Here is a 20090-nt window from a genome sequence, read left to right on the forward strand (position 1 = left end):
AGTTAAATGCCTTCATAGATAACAGGCAAGATTCCAACATTTCAGTTTAACAGTGACTTTTCTATTTTTAAAGACAGAATCTCACTATGTAGACCAGGGTGGCCTCAAACTCAGAGAATCTACATGTCTGTGTCCCAAGTACTGGGATTAAAGGTGTGTGGTCATCACATACAATAAAGACCTTTCTATATGTGCATTTAAACTGGGAAGTGATGCGAAATAACGTAAGCTAATTGTCCTTAAAGAGATGACTTGTTCTTGCAACAGAAACAAAGCAGTAGCAATCATATGCATATGACACACAAAAAAAGCATTCTTGTTACTTTCCACAAGCAACTGTTACTAAAACTACAAGTTTACCTATCAAGCACTCTACTGAGGTTATATCACATATACTCTGACCCTCGCCTAATGACTCATTCTAAAGCATAATAAAAAAGTTTATTCCTGAACAGATAATAAAGGAAAGGAACCATTCATACCCTGGATTACTTGCTGGTTTGCTCCTCAGACACAAGCAGTGGGAAGCCAGGTGTGGTGGCTCATAAGTCACCCAGCACTAGGAGTCTGAGGCAGAAGGATCACCACAACTTTAAGGCTAGCTGGGCTACAGAGCAAGCTTCGTGCGGCCTGGGCTACAGAGAAGGCTTTCCGTGTCTTCTCCCGGCCCCGGCTAACAGAAAGAACCAAAGGCAAGGTGGTTATCATGGTATAGTCCACGCACAATGTACATGTTCAGAGATGGTATAAAAGAGCTAGAAAGAAAAATGGTATTCATGGAAACACCCTCCAGAATAAAACTTGATTCTTTTAACACAAAATAACCTATATATGGTATTTGGTTTTGAGGTTCTCGGGTTTTGTGGTACTGGAGACTGAACTGAGGACTTCAGCCACAGTAGGCGGACAGTCTACTACTAAACTACATCGTTTCCCCACCTGCACCGTGTATAATTTTATGAACTCAATTTAATCAGTAAACATAGAATAGCTAGAGTGGCTTCCTTTTTAAAAAGGAGCATATGAATTGATTTTAATTTTAGAAATTGCTTTTCTCCAACATAATATAAAATGAATATCATCACTTAAATGCATAGGCAGGCAAGACTAGAAACTAAGGGTCATGCATGATTGTCAGTCCAAAGACCTTTTCACTATGTACACAGTTAACACAAGTGAAATGAAAAACCTATTAGAAATAAGGTCTTTGCAGGTTTAGTCAAATGAAATCATGCTAGATTCTGACTGAACCCTAAATCCACCTGGCAACTTTGTGTGAGAAAGGAAAGCACGGCCTGGATGCTGACACAGCATGAGAAGGGATGTCCCTGATGCAGGTGGAGGCTAAGCCCACAGGAAGCCTGCTGTCTCCTCACAGCCTTCCCAGCCCCTTACCAGATGCAAGCTTTGTCAACTCCTGATCTCTCTCTACATAAGAACAAACTACTATTGCTTTTCAGCCACAAAGTTTCTACTTTGGTATGGCAGCCCTAGAACATGTTAACATGTACGTCCTACATATATAACAGACTTTAACCTGATTTTTAAAATGAGCAAAACCTACTTTCCCTTAAGTTATATGGACCCAGCATTCTGCAGAGACTGGGGTAATTCTACAAGATATTAACTAAAGTTGCTAAGCTTTTTTCGGTGAACCAATTCACTAATATTCAGAATCTTGGTGACTATATTTAGTCCTGAGTCCAATCTAAATTTGTTTAATAAAGCTAATAAAAATTTCATTATGGGAACAAATGAGTTTTCAAAAGTACACAAGAAGCCAAGGATAGTGGCACATGCCTTTGATCCCAGAACTTGAATTTCTGAGTTCGAGGCCAGCCTGGTCTATAAATCGAGTCCAGGGCAGCCAGGGCTACACACAGAGAAGCCCTGTCTTGAAAACCCAAAAAGAAAAAAAAGTGCACAAGGAAGTTTTTTTCACTACATAAAATATTAACTTTAATGTTTCTAATAATTAATCAAAGGGTCTAAGGATTGTCTAATTTTGTGAAAATAATTTTTTGAATTTGAGTAGTACTAAAATTAGTAAAAATTTAGGTCACAGAGAAGATGGCTCAGTGATTAAGCGTACATACTATTCTTCCAGAGAACCCAAGTTTTACTCTCAGAACCTATGCCAGCTGTTCACAGTTGCCTGTTAACTGCCATTCTAAGGGGTTTAACAATTCTAGCTTGAGGATACATGTGCAGGCACATGCACACAAACACACATGCGTATACATGATCAAAAATAAAATCTTAATTAAAATTTTTTTAATTTGTTCAATTTACATCCCTTCTTCGTTGGCTCCCAGACTCTCTCTCTTCAACCAATTCCGGTGTCTATTCTCTTGTCCTTCTGAATGAGAAAGTAAGTATTCTCCCTAGAGTCCTTCTTGTTATTTAGCTTCTTTAGGTCTGTGTGCTGTAATGTGGTTATCCTGTATTATGAGGTTAATATTCATTTATAAGTGAGTATATTGAAAGAACAATTCTCAACTGCATTTGGAAAAACAAAAGAATCCCCAATAGCTAAGACAATCCTATATAATGAAAGGGCTTCTGGAGTTATCTCAAGCTGTACTACAAAGCAACAGTAATAAATGATTTTAATGGAAAAAATTACTTTTTAATTGACAAGTAAAAATTGTATATATTTATGATTTACAACATGGTGATTGATAAAACAAGATATTTAACAATATGTACTGCCAAATATTTTTTCAAGTGTAAATTCTTAAAATATATTCTCAGCAATTTTCAAAACTATACAATATTACTATTTGCTGCACTTGCCATAATATATACATATAAACATATATATGTATGTATATGAACTTTTTCCATTTTGAGGTTAAGATTTTATTCTGTAGCCAAGGCTAGCCTTGAATCTTTGTTTCTGGCCCAGGATGCTGAAAGCATGTTCTACACTGGGCTGAAATAGATCTCCTGAATTTATTCCCTCTGTCATGGGATAAAGACCCAATCCAGTGAGGAAATCATGCCAGCACTCAGAGAGGCAGAGAGCTCTTTGCTAAAGTGGGACTGGCCACAGCTAAAGCGTACGGGGATCTAGTTCCATTACAGTGTCCTTCGGCTTTTAGAGTGGGTTTTAATGATGTAATCTTACGGTGTAGACATCTGGAGGTGGCCTTTACGTCCCTGCCCTCAAGCCACATTTTGGGTTCACAGAGGAGTCATAGTCTCAGTCATCGTAAACAAGTAAGACCTAAGCAGGTGGCAACCAAAGTCATTTTTTCAAGAAGTGTGACAAACACTTTTTAAGAGCAAATTTACAAAGAAATCAAATTTTCGGCAAATTTACATTATAACGAAGTCAGAAGTCTATTTCTTTTATCTTCCTACATTATCTAGGCAACATGTGTTAGTAAGCTACTTAAAAGTTAGCCAGAGCCACTCAGCTTAATCCCTCAGTTCTTTGTGATTTAATATTTTCTGAGCAAACTTATTAAATTCATTTTAATATTTAATATTTCAATTAACAATAAAGCTTAATACTTCTTTCCTTCCTCACTCCTAAGTGAATTCTGCCATCCACTGACAAGTCTCTTCCTCACACTCCTGGCTCTAGGAACCATCATATTTCTCCATTTCTTAGTTTGACAGTATTATGAAATTAACAGCAATTTCCTATCCTATACATTTGTAAAGTTTAAGACATTCTAAGTTTCTCAAATAAGCATGTTATACATAAAATTTACAATTAAATGTCTTTTAAAATACAACACAGGCGTGGTGATGCACACCTTGTAATCCTAGCACTGAGGGAAACAGAGGCAGGTGGATTTCTGTGATTTTGAGGCCAGCCTGGTCTTCAAAGCAAGTTCAAGATAGCCAGGGCTGCACAGAGAAATCCTGTCTAGAGAAAACAAAACAAAAAAACTACCAAAAAATGAAAAAACAAAAAACCCTGAAGAAACAAACAAACAAAAAACCTGCAATGAACTGATAGGAATTCCAAGAAAATATATATTTTTTATTACTCATTATTTAACAAATATTTAATAAATGATGTAAGGAGCTGAAGAGATGGCTCAGTGGTTAAGAGCACTGTCTATCCCACCGGAGGTCCTGAGTTCAATTCCTAGCAACCAGAGGGTGGTACACAACCATCTATACTGGGATCTGATGCCCTCTTTTGACATGCAGGTGTATGTGTAGATAGAGCACTCATATACATGAAATACATCTTTTTAAAAAAAATAATATAAATAAATAAGTGATTTAAATGCCAGGTACTATGCTACATATGAACATTCAAAGGCGTGCAGGCTTTGCTGTGTTTCCTCAGGGAGCATACTGTCTAAAGGCCAGGCAGACAAAAATGTGACAAGTTCTATAAAGAGGTTTGAAGAGAGTACGAAGCTTAGTGGACAGCTAAGCCTACAATGCAAAGGGATATTCAGTAGGGAGCCAGCACCTGAACAAATCCCCAATTAAAAAGGGAGATTAGAGAAATAGGAATTCCACCAGGCCAACAGGAGAGCAAAGGCCGCCCTGTGCTGAGCTGGCTGTGGCAGGACCAGTTATGGAGATGAAACTAAAAGCCGGCAGCAGCGAAGCTCCGGAATTCACACAGGTGTAGGGAGAGTTCAAGGCAGTACAAAGACCATGTAAGGCAGTACAAAGACCATGTAAGGCAGTACAAAGACCATGTAAGGAAGGTGACGTCACTACAAATGGACACAAGTGGCTGAATAAAGAGTCGTTTCTGGGGGCTGGATTGATGGCCCCGGGGGTGGTCCTGAGTTCAATTCCCAGCAACCACATGCTGGCTCACAGCCATCTATGAGATCTGATGCCCTCTTCTGGCACATATGCAGGCAGAACACTGTATACATAACAAATAAATAAATCTTTAAAAAAAAAAGTCATTTCTGATGTTAAATCGTAAGGAGCTGCCAGTGAGGGGGAGAGAAGAACCAAAGATGGTGTGATGGGTGGAGTCCAAGCTGGCCAACAATGACAATGAATGTAGAAACAACAACATCCACAGAGACGTGGGCAGGCAGGAAGAGGGGGGAATGTGGTCACTGCAGAGTGTTAAGAACAGTAAGAAATGTCTCTAGTGATGAAAACATTCAAGTGTTTATGTTCATTATCACTCATGAAATAACCTTTACAAATATATACTGGTTTAGGTTGATACTACCCAGTAAAATAAGCATTCTATAAACAAGGAAACTAGGACTCAAAAAAGCCAAGTGCTCTAGTACCATGGGGCTGGAGAGGTGGTTCAACTGTGGGAAGCACTGACTGCTTTTCCAGAAGACCTGGATTCAATTCCCTCACAACTGTCTGTAAACAAGACCTTACACTCTCATACAGACATATATCCAGGCAAAACATTAATGCAGTAAATAAATAAATAAACTTGAGGGGGGAGGAGGAAAAGGAGGAAGAAGAGAAGAAGAAGAAAGAAGAAGAAGAAGAAGAAGAAGAAGAAGAAGAAGAAGAAGAAGAAGAAGAAGAAGAAGAAGAAGAAGAAACAGCAATAGTAGTAGCAGTTGTTGGCTCAATTTCCTTAACAGGTATACTTTATGATGAGCTTATTAAATGAATGTGCCTTCCTTGCCACCGACTACCCTAAACAAGAAGGAAAGGAGATTAAGGAAAACAAGGATGAAACCTTCTGGGTATCAGTTCCCAGAAATGATTCTCCTTGTGTAGTGAGCAGGATTTCAGCAGACCAGCAACTCCACCAAAGTTGCTGCTGGAACCTGAGCCTCAGCTGGAACCCAAAGCCTTGAAGCCTTCCCTGGAGCAGTTCTCTCTCTCTCTCTCTCCCTCTCTCTGCCTCTCCCTCTCTCCCTCTCTCTGTAGAGAGATGAACAGCCAAAGAATACCAAGTCCCAAAAAAGGCCCAGCATCCTGTTTTGGGTGTGTACACACGTGTACACACACACACACACACACACACACACACACACACACACACACACACACACACACACACACACACACCCCTCCTCTCAGAGTCTATACAGTTTTCAGCGGGCAACAACCAAGCACCATCCACAAAGTGGTTCAACTTCTAAGTGGATAAACATCACTCGCTCTCTCTCACTTGTGCCCATACCACACTTGGGACCAAAACAAAAACATGTTTATCTCCCTTACAAGAAGCAGATAGTGGTGGTGGTGGTGGTGGTGGTGGTGGTGGTGGAGGTGGTAAAGTGACTTTTCTTTAGTTACACAGCAGACAGAAAGACTTCAATGTCTACAAAACTCTAAACCCTCTCTACACACAGATAAATTATGGTTAGGCTCCAACTATTCCTCAAATCTTAGGGTTTGGTCCCTCCATATGTCCTGATCTTATGCAATCAGTTCTACCCCCAGAATTATCAAGTATACATGGACATCTGGGGATAACAATAGTTCCTCAGTGAAAATAAAATAGAATACCAGAATCATGGGGGTGGGGGTGGAACAGGAGTATCTTTTTGTTCACTGAACATTAGAGTCTTTTTCCTAAGTAATCTACAAATACACTGCTGTATTACACAATTTTGCAAAATTTCTAATATGCTAGTATATACTGAACATTTCTTTACTTATTTAGATTGACATGACACCAGCATCTCAAAACAGAACCTGAGGCAGCTGGGAAGATAGTTTAGTTGGTAAAATGCTTGCCTAAGCATGAGTCCCTAAGTTCAGATATCTACTTGGATTATTTGGTTTGGTGGTGTTTAGTTTCCTGGGTTATTTATGTATTTTGGATATTAGCCCTTTGTTGGATGTAGGGATGGTGAAGATCTTCTCCCAATCTATAGGCTATCGTTTGTCCTATTGACAGTATCCTTTGCCTTACAGAAGCTTTTCAGTTTCATGAGGTCCCATTTATTAATTGTTGATCTTAGCACCTGAGCTGTTGGAGTTCTGTTCAGGAAGTTGTGTCCTGTGTCAATGAGTTCAAGGCTCCAGTTATCTACTTAAAAAGTCAAACATAGATGGGCATGATAGGGCACACCTTTAATGCCAGCACTCAGAAGCAGGTGGATCTCTGTGAATTCAAAGCCAACCTGGTCTACAAAGTGAGTACAGGACAGCCAAGGCTACACAGAGAAACCCTGTCTCAAAAAACCAAACCAAGCCAGGTGTGGTGGCGCACACCTTTAATTCCAGCACTTGGGAGGCAGAGGCAGGTGGATCGCTGTGAGTTTGAGGCCAGCCTGGTCTACAAAGCGAGTCTAGGACAGCCAAGACTACACAGAGAAACCCTGTCTTAGGGGAAAAAAACACCAAACAAATAAATCAGACACCGTGTGGTGGTACACGCCTTTAATCCCAACACTCAGGAAGGCAGAGGTAGGTGGGTCTCTGTGAGTTCAAGGCCAGCCTGATCTACAAAGCAAATCTAGGACAGCCAAGGCTACAGAGAGAAACCATCTTAAAAAAAAAAAAAAAAAAAAAGTCAGACAGTACACACTTGCCTTTAATCCCAGAACTCAGGAAGCAGAAGCAGGATATTTCTGTGAGTTTGTGGCCACCCTAGTGTGTAGGTACTGAGTTCCAGGACAGCTAGGGATACAAAGACCCTGCCTTTAAAAAAAAAAAAAATTGGGCAGCTCTAATCTCGGCATTGGTGAGGTGGGAGACAGGCAGACTCTTAAAGATGGCTGACTAGCAATTCTAGATGAATTGGCAAGCTCTAGGTTCAACAAGAAATCCTGTCAGCTACACAGAAGTGGTGAGTATCTGAAGACACCCAATGGTGACTCCTGCCACACACACAAATATGTGCCACCTACTCACACACATACACAATAATACACTTTGAAAATTCCGCGCAATGAAAATGAGTTGAACAACATGTAACAAATACAAATTGAAGTACAAGGCAGTCTGGCAATATGGCTTGACAGTTAGAAGTCTGATCCCCAGGGCCCACGATGGTAGCAGGACGAAGCCAACTTTGCAAGTTGTCCTCTGGCCTAATCTATACTGAGGTGCACTTGTGTATACACATGCAAAATAAATAAAAGTACAAGTAGTGCATTAATGCTGAAAGAATCCAGAATGAAAGCCAACCATCTGTGGATTAGCTTCCTGTTCCATGTACTACCATATAATAATCACCTTACAATGTAATTTAAGTCATGATATGAATCAGGGATACACACGCACTAGAAAAATGTTAAATTCTAAAGTCTTGAAGGACGTTCTTTTAAAATTCTATTACCAGGGCTGGAGAGATAGCTCAGAGGTTAAGAGAGGCCCTGAGTTCAATTCCCAGCAACCACGTGGTGGCTCACAACCATCTGTAATGTACTCTGATGCCCTCTTCTGGCCTGCAGGTGTACATGTAGACAGAACGCTGTATACATAATGAATAAATAAATAAATATTTTTTTCAATTCTATTACCACAGCAATAATTTTTTGATATCTTAACTATCTGTATAAAAATAAATAAATAAATCACCGTTCCCCCACCTCTACAAGATAAAGTCTCAAACTGTAGCCCAAATTGGTCTAGAGCTCTCTGTAGCTTTGTCTAGCCTCAACTCACAATAATCCACCTGCCTCAGCGTCGCCAGTGCTGCTATTACAGGTTTGACCCACCATATACAGATTAGTTTAAATAGCATACAAAAACACTTGTCTAGCATGAGGGAGTGTGGGAGAGTGTGTGTGTGTGTGTGTGTGTGTGTGTGTGTGTGTGTGTGTGTGTGTGTGTGTGTGTGCACGTGTGCGTGTGTGTGTGTGTGCATGCGTGGACACAGGTAAGAACGGCAACTTACAGAAGTCAGTTCTCTCCTTCCTCCATGTGGGTACAGGCGTGACAGCCTTTCTGATTTATTTTATTTTATTTATTTATTTTTGAGACAAGGTTGAGCTCTGCTGCCCCTAGTGGCCCCAAATTCACAACATCTTCAAATACTAGGCTTATAGGTAAGAGCAACTATTCCCAACTAAATTTTTTCTTTAAAAACTATTTTGAATTATATGCCTGTTTGTGTGCCATGTGTGTACAGGCATCCACAGAAGCAAGAGGAAGGCACTGGGTCTCCCTGGAGCTGGAGTTATAGGTAGTTTGTTAGCTGCCCAGCATGGGTGCTAGAAACTGAACTCAGCTCCTCTAAAAGAGCAGCAAGTGCTAAACCATTCCTCTGTGTGTGTGTGTGTGTGTGTGTGTGTGTGTGTACACGTGTACACACACATGTATGAGCACTCATGGTCATGGAGGTCAGGAACAGCTTTGTGGTACTAGTTCTCTCTTTCCACCTTGATGTGAGCTCCAGGGATCAAACTCAAGTTGTCAGGCTTGTGTGACAAATGCTACCCTACAGTGCCATCTTGCCAGCCTTAATTTTTCTTATTAAACTGCTTGGATTTTATAGCCTTTCAAATGTTCATTAAAGCTTCTTGCTTTTATTTATAAATTAATACTTTTTAATGTTTTATGTAGCTACTCAAACCTTTAGAATTTTATTATTTAATACTTTGGACTATAAACAATTAGAGAATTTGGGGGTAAGGGAGGGGACGAGGTTCAAGACAGGGTCTCTCTGTGTTGCCCTGGCTGTCTTGGACTCACTTTGTAGACCAGGCTGGCCTCGAACTCAAAGAGATCTGCCTGTCTCTGCCTCCCAAAGGCCTAGAAGTATAGGCATGAGCCACTGTGCCCAGCTCAATTGAAGAATTTTTAATAGTATACAAATTCACTGCTTAACAGACAAAGTCCCAAAGCTTAACTATGAAAATCTATTGACCTAACAGTCTTTATTACTTTAGCCTTATTTTCATATTGGGCCCCTGATAAGCATCCCAGCCAACTACTGAAGTCCTCCAATGGAGATGCGGTACATATACACATGGTTGCCTTTAAAACTTTACCCATCTAAGCAAAAAGGCCATATGATTAAAAATAAAATTTGACAGCTGCTTTACAGTTCAGTAGTAAAGTCAGAGAAAATATGTTATTCTTTTGGACACTTACTTAAAATTGCTTCTCAGCTGAACAAAGAAAATGAATATACACTAATGTATGTGGATACTCACATAATAATTTGCAAATTAAGAGGCAAAAAGGTGTCACTTGAATGCTTTATAAGTAACAATGAGTGTTCTTACCTTCAGAAGTTCAAAGTAATGCAGACAGTGGTACACAGGAGCAAGCAGCAGCCGGGGCAACACATACTGAACGGCTTCTTTGAAGCCTTCACCTATTGACTAAAAAAGAAAGTGATTTAAATTTTTTTAGAGTTTACTTTTCTGACATTGTGCAATTTGATTTAACAACCAATCACTATACCTGCAAATAAAGTGCTGCCCCTGGCTTTGATAACTGACTAAGGAAACGGTCATGGAATCCAGGCCGTAAAATATCCCGAGCATACGATTCATATGGGTCAAATGCCAGTTCCTTAAAAAAATAAAGACAACAAAGTAAAAACAATCATAAGTACTCTTTTTTCAAGGTAAAATGTAAATGGCTCTCTACACAAAATATGAATATTATCTACAGAAATATTTCTTTTAAAGACTCCAAATGAAAATCGAGTGGTTATATTTCAATATAATAAATTAAAATAATATGATTTTAACAGAATAAATCTAATATTCTCAAGTAAAAGAATACACTAGTGTTTTCTTCGAGTAACAGGGTCAGTGTATGCACGGGTGCTTCTCTGCTGGGTTCCAGTGGAGCTAGGAGTTGTCCAGAGCGTGGTCAGACTGGGCTCTAGAAACAGCACAGCTTAACCTGGACAACAAACAGTAGACACATAACCAGGGACATAGGACGTGAGCAGCTAGAATACTGATCTTAGATATTTGTTTTCTCAGATGTAGTGGGAGGGAGCTGGAGCAACGGCTCAGAATACTTGTGGGCTCCTGTAGAGGACCCAGGTTTAGTTCCCATGTACCCACACTCTAGTTCCAGGAGATCTTATGTCCTCTTCTGGCTTCTGGGGACACCAGGGACATATGTGACATAAATATATACATGTAGGCAAAAGACATAAAATACATAAATCTAAAAGATATTTTTGGTGTTGGACATTAACTTTCGTATTTTGTAAATCAGAATTAACAACTAAAATTTTAACATCTAAAATTCTGTTTTCATAAAAATCCAAATGCAAAAACTAAACCATCATTGTGAGTATCATACATCATCATAAGGTATCATGGCTAGGTCTAAGAGAGTACTGATAATTCTGAGGAAATACAGAGTGGGTATACTGATTTTAGCAGGAGGAATAGGACCTTTCCCATCTTCAATCCAGTGCCCTATTCCATTTATAAAACTGTTAGGAGGGACAGAGGCAGTCCAGTGAGTAAAGACACCTACTGACAAGCCTGACGACCTTAGTTCAATCCCTGGTACCCACAGAGTAGAAGGGCAGAACTGACTTACATGTGAAACACACACACACAGTGCAAGCGTTCATGTCTATGAAAGCTAATTCTAAAAAAAAGAGACAAGAGGAAGAATGTAGTAGGCAAGAAAGAGTAAGACAAATGATCGAATATATAATACAAATTATGTACTAATCATTTCTAACATTGTTTTTGAAACTTCTTAAGAAAGAGCTAATAGAACACCAGATCTGAGCACTCCAGACTAGAACTCTCAAGACCACGAGGTGCACTGTGGCAGGTAATGCTCCAAGCCATCCTGCTTCCTTAAATCTTGGTTCAATTAATTTAATTCGTTCTGTCTCTACTGATTAATGCTATCTGTGCAACATGCCAAGACTGTAATTCCATTCTGTTTCACTGTCTGTCTACACTGGCAGCAACTCTGATATTGCTATTTAATAAATCTAAACATGTGATAGAGCTAGTCTCCTCACTTTGCTGTTCCTCTGGGCTGGTTTTGTCTCTTCTCTTCTGGGTGAGCAACAGGTGGCGGGTCGGAGAGTCAAGACAGAATCTCATTGTGTAGCTAGCACTGAGTATCCCTAAAACTTGCAACACAACCCAGGCTTTAGTGCTAGGATTATAGGCACTGACCACACTTCATTTTTACACATTAAGGATCAGTGTGCTGTACACTGGCTACTCTGGAGATTACTAACGTTAATGTAATATTGAGTTTTTCCATCCATAAGCACAGCATAGTATGTATTCCCACTTATGTATACATCCATATGAACCTAAATATTTTATTTATTTTCTTAACAAGGGTCTATCATGTTTTGTTGGGTTGTATGATGATGATGTATGAATATACAGGTGTGCACAGGTCAGAGAACAACTTTTAGGGTTTGGTTCTCTTTCTACCACAAGTTGTAGGGACTGAAGTCGAGGCTTGGGACCCACCCAGAAACCAAGTTCAGGCTGTCCAGCCTGCACAGTGTTTTATGGATCAAGCCATCTTGTCTGCCCTTCTTTCTAACAACTTCTAACACATGGCACCTTTTGATTTTAGTGTTCTATACTCCGGCAGGTGTGACAAGCACAGAAATGCTGATCTTTTCACTCAGCCACTGCAGTGAACTTACCTAATTTTTTTAGTATATTTTTCTTGTATTTGCTAAATATTTACTACAAATAAGACAACTCTGTCTTAACTGTGCTAAATTTCTATCTTTTGTACTAGGCAGTCCCTCTAGTAGTCTTTCCCAGTTTCTGAATTCTCCTGGAGCAGACTCCACATCACTGTTTCGTCTGTCTGTCCTCTGTGCTGGTTAAGTCATTTGTCAGCTTGACACATGACTGAGTCATTTAGGAAGAGGGAGCCTCCCTTGAGAAAAATACCCCCAACTGATTGGCCTGGACTGATGATCAATGCGGAAGGCCCAGCTGACAGTGGGTGGTGCCATCCCTGGCAGGGTTCTGGGTTATGTATGAAAGCAGGCTGAGCAAACCAGTAAGCTGCTGTCCTCCAGAGTCTCTTTCAGTTCCTGCCTCCAGGTTCCTGCCTTGGCTTCCCTGATGATAGATTGTAGCCTGTAAGGCAAATAAACCCTTTGCCCCCAAGCAGCTCTTGGTCATGGTGTTTATCACAGCACTAGAACAAAACTAAAACAAACAAACAACAGTCTCATATAGCCTGGCACTGAACTTGCTCTGAGGAGAGAATGGCAGTAACCTTCTGGTGTTCCTGCATCCACTTCCCCACTGCTGAGATCACAAGGATACAAGGGATGTACCACCATGCCCAGTTCATACGGCCTCACGTGTGCTGGCGAGACTTTACCAACAGAGCTATACCCCCAGCTCATCTCTATGCCGCAAGCTCAGCACCATTATAATAAAAGACCGAATGATGAGTTTCAGGTGAACAGCAAGAGTAAAAGGCTCTTATTAATGATGACTTATTAAAACTAACTCACAGCTGGGAGTAGGGGTACATGCCTGTAATCCTAGCACTGGGGTGAGGGGGAGGGTGGGGAGGTGGGGAGGGTGGAGGCAGAAGCAGGTGGATCTTTGTGAGTTCCAGCCTGGTCTACAAAGCAAGTCCAGGCCAGCCAAGGCTACACAGAGAAACCCTGTCTCAAAAACAAACAAACACAAAAGCAAAACAAAATCCACACAAAGTAACTCACATTTAGCATTAGAAATCTCAGTTCCCAGCTTCTCATGGTATCTGAACTATCGGGGCTTTGGACCTGCACTTTCTAGTCACTTCACTGCTCCAATTATATATAAAAAAACAAAACCAATGTGGCTATCACATACTGATTATTTTACTATGTAAAAGGAGTTCACCAGATATCTAAGGGAGGTTATCGTAACTATTTTTACTTCCTTTCTTTCTTTTTTTTTTTTTTTTTTTTTTTGGTTTTTCGAGACAGGGTTTCTCTGTGTAGCCATGGCTATCCTGGACTCACTTTGTAGACCAGGCTGGCCTCGAACTCACAGTGCTCTGCTTGCCTCTGCCTCCCGAGTGCTGGGATTAAAGGCGTGTGCCACCACGCCCAGCTTGGTTATCCTAACTTTTATAAAAAATCTTGAGTCCTGCTATTGTTCTTATCCTTTACAAATGTACAGTGAGAAGTAAGATATTAGTAACTGGCCTGGAGCCACACAAGTGGTAAACAGCAGTGCTCTGAGCAGTCACTGTAAGCAGGGAGACCCTAACCCAAGCTTTGGGCTGATTCAACTGGCTCGCCTTGGTCTTTCTGTCAAAGACTCACAGTGAGACACTAGTGTTGCTGTAGTGTTTGATAACTTTTTCTATGTGAAAACAATAACAAATGTTGACAACGACTATGGAAATCAGCTAACAGCCTATGACTTGAACTGGAAATAGGAATTATTAACCCATTTTAATGTAGACTTATAAACAAACTTCTTTTGCTGTATAATTGGCATACTTACTTCTGCTAAGTCTTCAAAGCAGCTTCCTACTAAAGGGTGAGGACTGCCTTCATCTGTCATTTCTACAGTGTCTTCTATGTGGCCCAGTAACTTTACACTAAGTTCATGTATATCTACTATACGACTAAATATATTTTCTACATCCTGTGGAGAAAAAGGGAAAGAAATATAATTCAGCCATGTTGTATAATAAAATATCTTTTCAGAGGAATTTACAACAAAAATACTTCAAATTCCTTTTTTAGTGATAAACAATTAAGAAATACATTTCTCTTGTTTTAGAATATCTTCATACTCTTTTTACAAATCTTCAATACACAATTTAACAGAGAACAGCAGGATCTTGTTATTTGTCTTTGAATTAAATCTGTTGTGATGCATCGTTTTGGTTGAAGTACATGAAAATAACTACAGCTTTATCCAGATACATAATTTTACCCATACATGTAATGCAAAAAAATGAAGGAAATTTTTCAATAGTCTATTCAACACACTGTGATATTCTTTTGTTTTCTGTGTAATGTCTATGTAATTCTTCTATTGAGCTTTAATTAATATATCACAAAATAACTGGTTTTCTGGAAGTGCGTATGGTGAGGGTTAATATGCATGGGACATAAAGAAATTGTCTAACACAACAAAGTATTTTGTATCTTGTCAATGGCAGAGTTAAAATAAGGAGAAATGAATGCATAAGGTCCCACCAAAAAGTATATTTAAAACAGCTGGGCATGGTGGCAGACGCCTATAATCCCACTCTGGGAGGCAGAGGCAGGCAGATCTTTGTAAATTCAAGGCCAGCCTAGTACAAAGCCAGTCCAGGACAGCCAAGGCTACACAGAGAAACCCTGTCTTGAAACTCCCACCCCCACCCCCACAAAAATATATTTAAAGTAGGTATATCTTCTTCCTGTGTATGGACCATATAAATACACTATAAAATGTATTTACTACTCAATGGCTTTCAGTATGCTTAGACTAAGGTCTTCACCTAAAAGACTACTCATTAACAAGAGTAATTACAGTCCCTGCAGCCACTGTTCTATTTTCTGTCTCTGTGCATCTGCCTATTCTGAACACTCTGTGCAAAGAGATAAAATATTACTACAGTGGCACTAATCAACTGGTCATTTCATACATGTTGTAATATAGTCTCTAAGACCATATAATTTTATACTGTTCTATTAAAATCCGCTGATTACTATTTTATCAGTGACTTTTTTATTTCCATCAATTTTGAGATATGGTTTGTATGCAGTGAGATATACCTACTTTAAATTTATTTTTCGGTTGGTGAGATTTTATGTAGTCGTCCCCCTTTGTAACCTCATCATAGCCATAACACTTCTTTGTCTTAAAAAGTTTCCTTATGGGAGCTGGAGAGATGGCTCAGGAGTTAATAACACTGGCTGCTCTGCCCGAAAACCAGGAACTCACATGGCAGCTCATAATCATCTATAACTCCAGTCCCAGGAGAGCCAGTGCCCTCTTCTGGCCTTTACAGGAAAACAATCACACATAAAATAAAATAAGAAGATTTTTTTTTAAGTTCCCTTATGTCTCATCTACATTAACTTCCACCATCCTCTCTGCCAGAGAGCAAGTGTTCTACTTCCTGTGACTAGAACATCTGGTAAGTGGAAACAAGTCTTGTATGTCCAGCTTCTCTGCTCATGTTCCTGAGAGTGAGCTATTCAAGGGTTTGCATAAGAACTTCATTCTTTAGTCTTGGTGAGTAGCTGTCTATCTTTTTACCTTTGATAGGCATTGAATTGTTTCCAAAATAAAGCTGCTATTTTGTATGGACTTGTTTTTGTTTCTTCTAAGCAAAGAAACTAATAGAATTGTCATAAAATGTAGTAATGCGTTACAAAAACAGCCAATTTTAAATCCTTATTAATTTATATCTCACAAGTAACATGGAAATTTTATAAACCCATGAGCAGTTATTCTTTATTCTTCTCAGTATCTGTCTTTTTTTTGTTTCTAATAAGTGTGTGCAATCATCTTACTATACTTTTGATTTGTATTTCTCTGATAATGATACTGAACACCATTTATCAATTTTTGTCTAAGATATCTTTCGCTCTCCTTTACACTTGTTTGTTTTGTTTTGTTTTCCAAACAGTGTTTCTCTGTGTAGCCCTGGCTGTCCTGGACTCACTTTGTAGACCATGTTGGCCTTGAACTCACAGAGATCCACCTGACTCTGCTTCCCAAATGATGAGATTAAAGGCGTGCACCACCACGCCCAGCTGTCCTTTACTTTTTTAAAAAGCAAATTTAATGAAAGTTTAAATGCTGTACATTCCATACATTTAAAGTAACTCAATAAATAGTGTTTAGCATAACATATTTACAAACATAAAATATTTAATTTTTGTAGTGATGAGAATTGAACGCAGGGTCTCATATGCAAATTAGACAAGTGCTCTGCCACTACGCTGTACCCTCAGCCCCTGCTCCTTTGTTGTTCAATAGTCACTTACGCTGTAAGCTGAGCTCCAGAGCCAGCTCCTGAGGAGCATTGTGCCCGCCCATCAGGGAATCCTCTCCTGGTTGGTGAGGCTATGAGCACTGTCCCGAGGCTGATCTCTTGTCCAAAGGTCAGTTCCTTCACGCTCCCAGTCTAACCACTGGTCCAGTTCTGTCATGGCTACACTTTACATTTCCAGCTCTGCCCTGACTAGAGAGGACTACTCTCTGCTCATCTAAATGTGGTGTCCAACAACACAGCTGCTGTTGATAAGTATCAGTTAAATGAGCCAACTGAATCAAAAGGATCTTCCACCTAAATAGGGGGCTTTATTCCTTGAAATAAATGGATTATTATGTGAATTCATTTTCACTGACATAATTAGCCTATTTTAGATTTTGTCTTTCAATTTCTGATGTTTAATCTCTGGAAACTGCTATAGCTCGTTATTTGTGATCATGAATAAGTCTGACTCAAAAATGGACAAATCAGAAGAATTATGTAAGTTCAAATTTAAAGCAAAATGTAACACATGCAAAAATAGCAGAAAATATACTTACATAAGATGAAAACAATTTGGAATTAGAGACAAAGGGTTCTCGAAAAACTTTTATAATTAGATTTAATTCTCTTATATATTGTCGAATTTCTGCCATGAATGCTTTTACCAAATCATAATAAGTTTGCTCTCCTGAAGTGGAAGGCTCTTCATCAGTTAAAGATAAAATATTTATATCTTCTACATCTTGATGAAACATATCCATCAGTACCTGAGTAGTCAGAGAGTAAAAGAAAATGTATAAAACACTAATCTCATCTAATTTCAAGGTTAAATGCTCTAGGAATTCCTTTTTTTTTTTTCCCTTTCATGAAGGGGGTAATACACATCCCATAATGTATGTGTGCGAACCAGAGAACAAACCGTCCCTAAGAATTCTTTGTATTGGGCTGGAAAAGTTAAGAACAATTACTGCTCTTCCAGAGAATTAGCACCCACACGATGGCTCACATCTTCTTTAACTCCAGTTCCAAGGAATCAGATGCCATCTTCTGGCCTCCATTGCAACCACGCATGAACATGGTAACAGACATACATGCAGAGAAAACCCCCATACATATTTAAAAACTAATTTCTTCAAAAAAGTTTACCATTATCACTCTTGTTGAAGCTCCTCCTGCCCCTTCCTGTGGACTTCTAAAGTGTCACTAGAATATATTTTACCTTAGGCTACAACTTTGGAGCCTTGTTTTTAAAATGTCTTTAACTTCAGAGACATGGTCTCATATAACCAAAGCTAGCCACAAGCTCACAATGTAGCCAAGGTTAGCCTTAAATCTCTGATCCTTCCGCCTCTACATGTGAGTGCTAAGATGGCAAACATGCACTTCGTGTTCAGCTTATGCAGGGCTGGAGACCAAGCCAGGCCTTTCTACATTCTAGGCTCACATTCTTCCAATTATGTACATCCCAGCCCTTTTAAACATTTTTTTCTGTATCTCATTTTTGTGTGAGCACATAGTAGATACTCAAAAAAATATTTTACTTACATGATTCATTAAAAAGTAGCAAGGAGGAGGACCAGATAGGTAGCTGAGTAGTTAAGAACACATCCTGTGTTCAGGTCCCAGCAGCCATGTCAGGCAGTTCACAACTGCCTATAACTCAGGGGTCTGCAGACAACTGAGCTCATGTGCACAGAGACTGTCCCCCATGTGCCACATACATAAACATAAATGGATCTACCATTAAAAGCACTCACTGCTCACACAGAGCACATGGGTTCAGTTCCCGGAACTATAAACCATCTGTAGCTCCATTTCCGGGGGACCTGTTCCCTATTCTGGCTTCTCTGAGTCTGTGTATGTACACTGTACACATAAACTCATCTAAGTGCACACACGTACACATTTAAAACAAAGTAGTAGGCATTTTGTATTTCATTTTCAATTGTAATCATAAATACCAATACTTATCTCCATTTACAAATATCAAAACACTTGTAATTCTTCAGACCAGGTCATCTCTTTCACTCTAGCTTATTTGGTAAGAATAAACACTGACACATAAGAAAACTCAGTAGCCAGAAAGCTCAGAGTGTGAGGAAAGTGGAGTAGAATATGCCACCAGAAAATACCTTCTCTCTGGCAAAGCCATTCAAGTCCCACCCCCTCTACCTATCCCTGCACCGTAAGCTGGATGCATGCTGTGTTAAGAGATGACTGGAAATCCTCCCCACTAGTCTGTTCTTTCTGGAGACTATGTTAGCATCTAATAAACCATAAGTAAAATTCATGAATATAACACACAGAAGCTGATTCTCCTACCTTATCAGCACACATTGCCACTTTAATGTCTTGTTTTGTAATTTCATAATGCCGTATATTTCTTACATAATTCCCCACCAGTTTTAAAATATCTGCAGAAATGTATTCTAATACTGCTACTATGTAAACAGAAACCTGGTGGTCAATTTTATAACCTAGGACCTCCTGAAAAATTAAAAGGAAAGCATGTTTAAACATCATATATAGTTATCTTAATATACCAATTAAAAAATAAAAAACACACAACTTGGTTTAACTTTTACTGAAGCCTATCATTACCAACATTTAATAATTTGTTTCACTTGTTCAGTCATAAGAAATACATCCATATATCCATACCTAGCTATGTAGAATACACACACACACTGAAGAACGTAAGCTAGGAAAAGGAAGCAGCATTCTCCCCAATCACATGCACTATGAGAGTAGCACACAATACTCAGTAAGTGGCCTAAGCTGCAAAGTCTAAGTTTGGTGTAGGGAGCAGATGGTCCCTTACCAAGTAGGAATGCATGAAAGAAACTACAGAAAATAATTTTCATACCAAACAAGAACAATATTGGCATCCACAAATAGCTACTTGTCTTATACCTCTATCCTTTCCCAAGGAGCCTTGCGGCACACTCTGGGCTTTCTATGAAAAACAAAACAAAACAAAACAAAACCCTGCTGTGTACTACTAAGCATATTAAATAATCCTACTATTAGACGTAACAGAGAGTATGTTCTTTGGGGGCTAAAGTTCCTAAGGAATTATGAGTTCTAAACAAGGGAGGAGAAAATAAGTCAGTTGGGTATGGCTGTACACACTTTCAATCCTAGCACTAGGGAGGCAAAGGCAGGAACATCATAAATCTCAGTCCAAGGCCAACTTGGACAATAAAGTAAGACCGTGTCTCAAAGGAGTTAAAACAGAAAAACTTCTACTAAGATTTTAAATATTGTAATAAGGTATTTGTGTGTGTTGTGTGACAGAGACTTAGTCT

The 20090-nt window shown here is 39.3% G+C and overlaps 1 protein-coding gene across 3 annotated transcripts in view; it reads right to left on the reverse strand.

Annotated features, from left to right (window-relative positions):
• SOS1 (SOS Ras/Rac guanine nucleotide exchange factor 1) overlaps window positions 1–20090 on the reverse strand; it is an 82162-nt gene that overhangs the window by 42680 nt on the left and 19392 nt on the right. For 2 of the 3 annotated variants that reach the window (XM_084793277.1, XM_084793276.1), the window contains exons 4-8: window positions 19105–19269; window positions 17340–17549; window positions 14304–14447; window positions 10285–10395; window positions 10104–10202 (exon numbers count right to left, since the gene is read on the reverse strand). In XM_084793277.1, the coding sequence (XP_084649403.1) occupies window positions 10104–10202; window positions 10285–10395; window positions 14304–14447; window positions 17340–17549; window positions 19105–19269 (729 nt within the window). The remainder of the gene's footprint in view (window positions 1–10103; window positions 10203–10284; window positions 10396–14303; window positions 14448–17339; window positions 17550–19104; window positions 19270–20090) is intronic. The other variant, XM_084793278.1, reaches the window with a different exon arrangement.

Source organism: Acomys minous (assembly GCF_964271855.1).
Source record: "Acomys minous genome assembly, chromosome: 8".
In the NCBI taxonomy this organism is placed as follows: Eukaryota; Metazoa; Chordata; class Mammalia; order Rodentia; family Muridae; genus Acomys; species Acomys minous.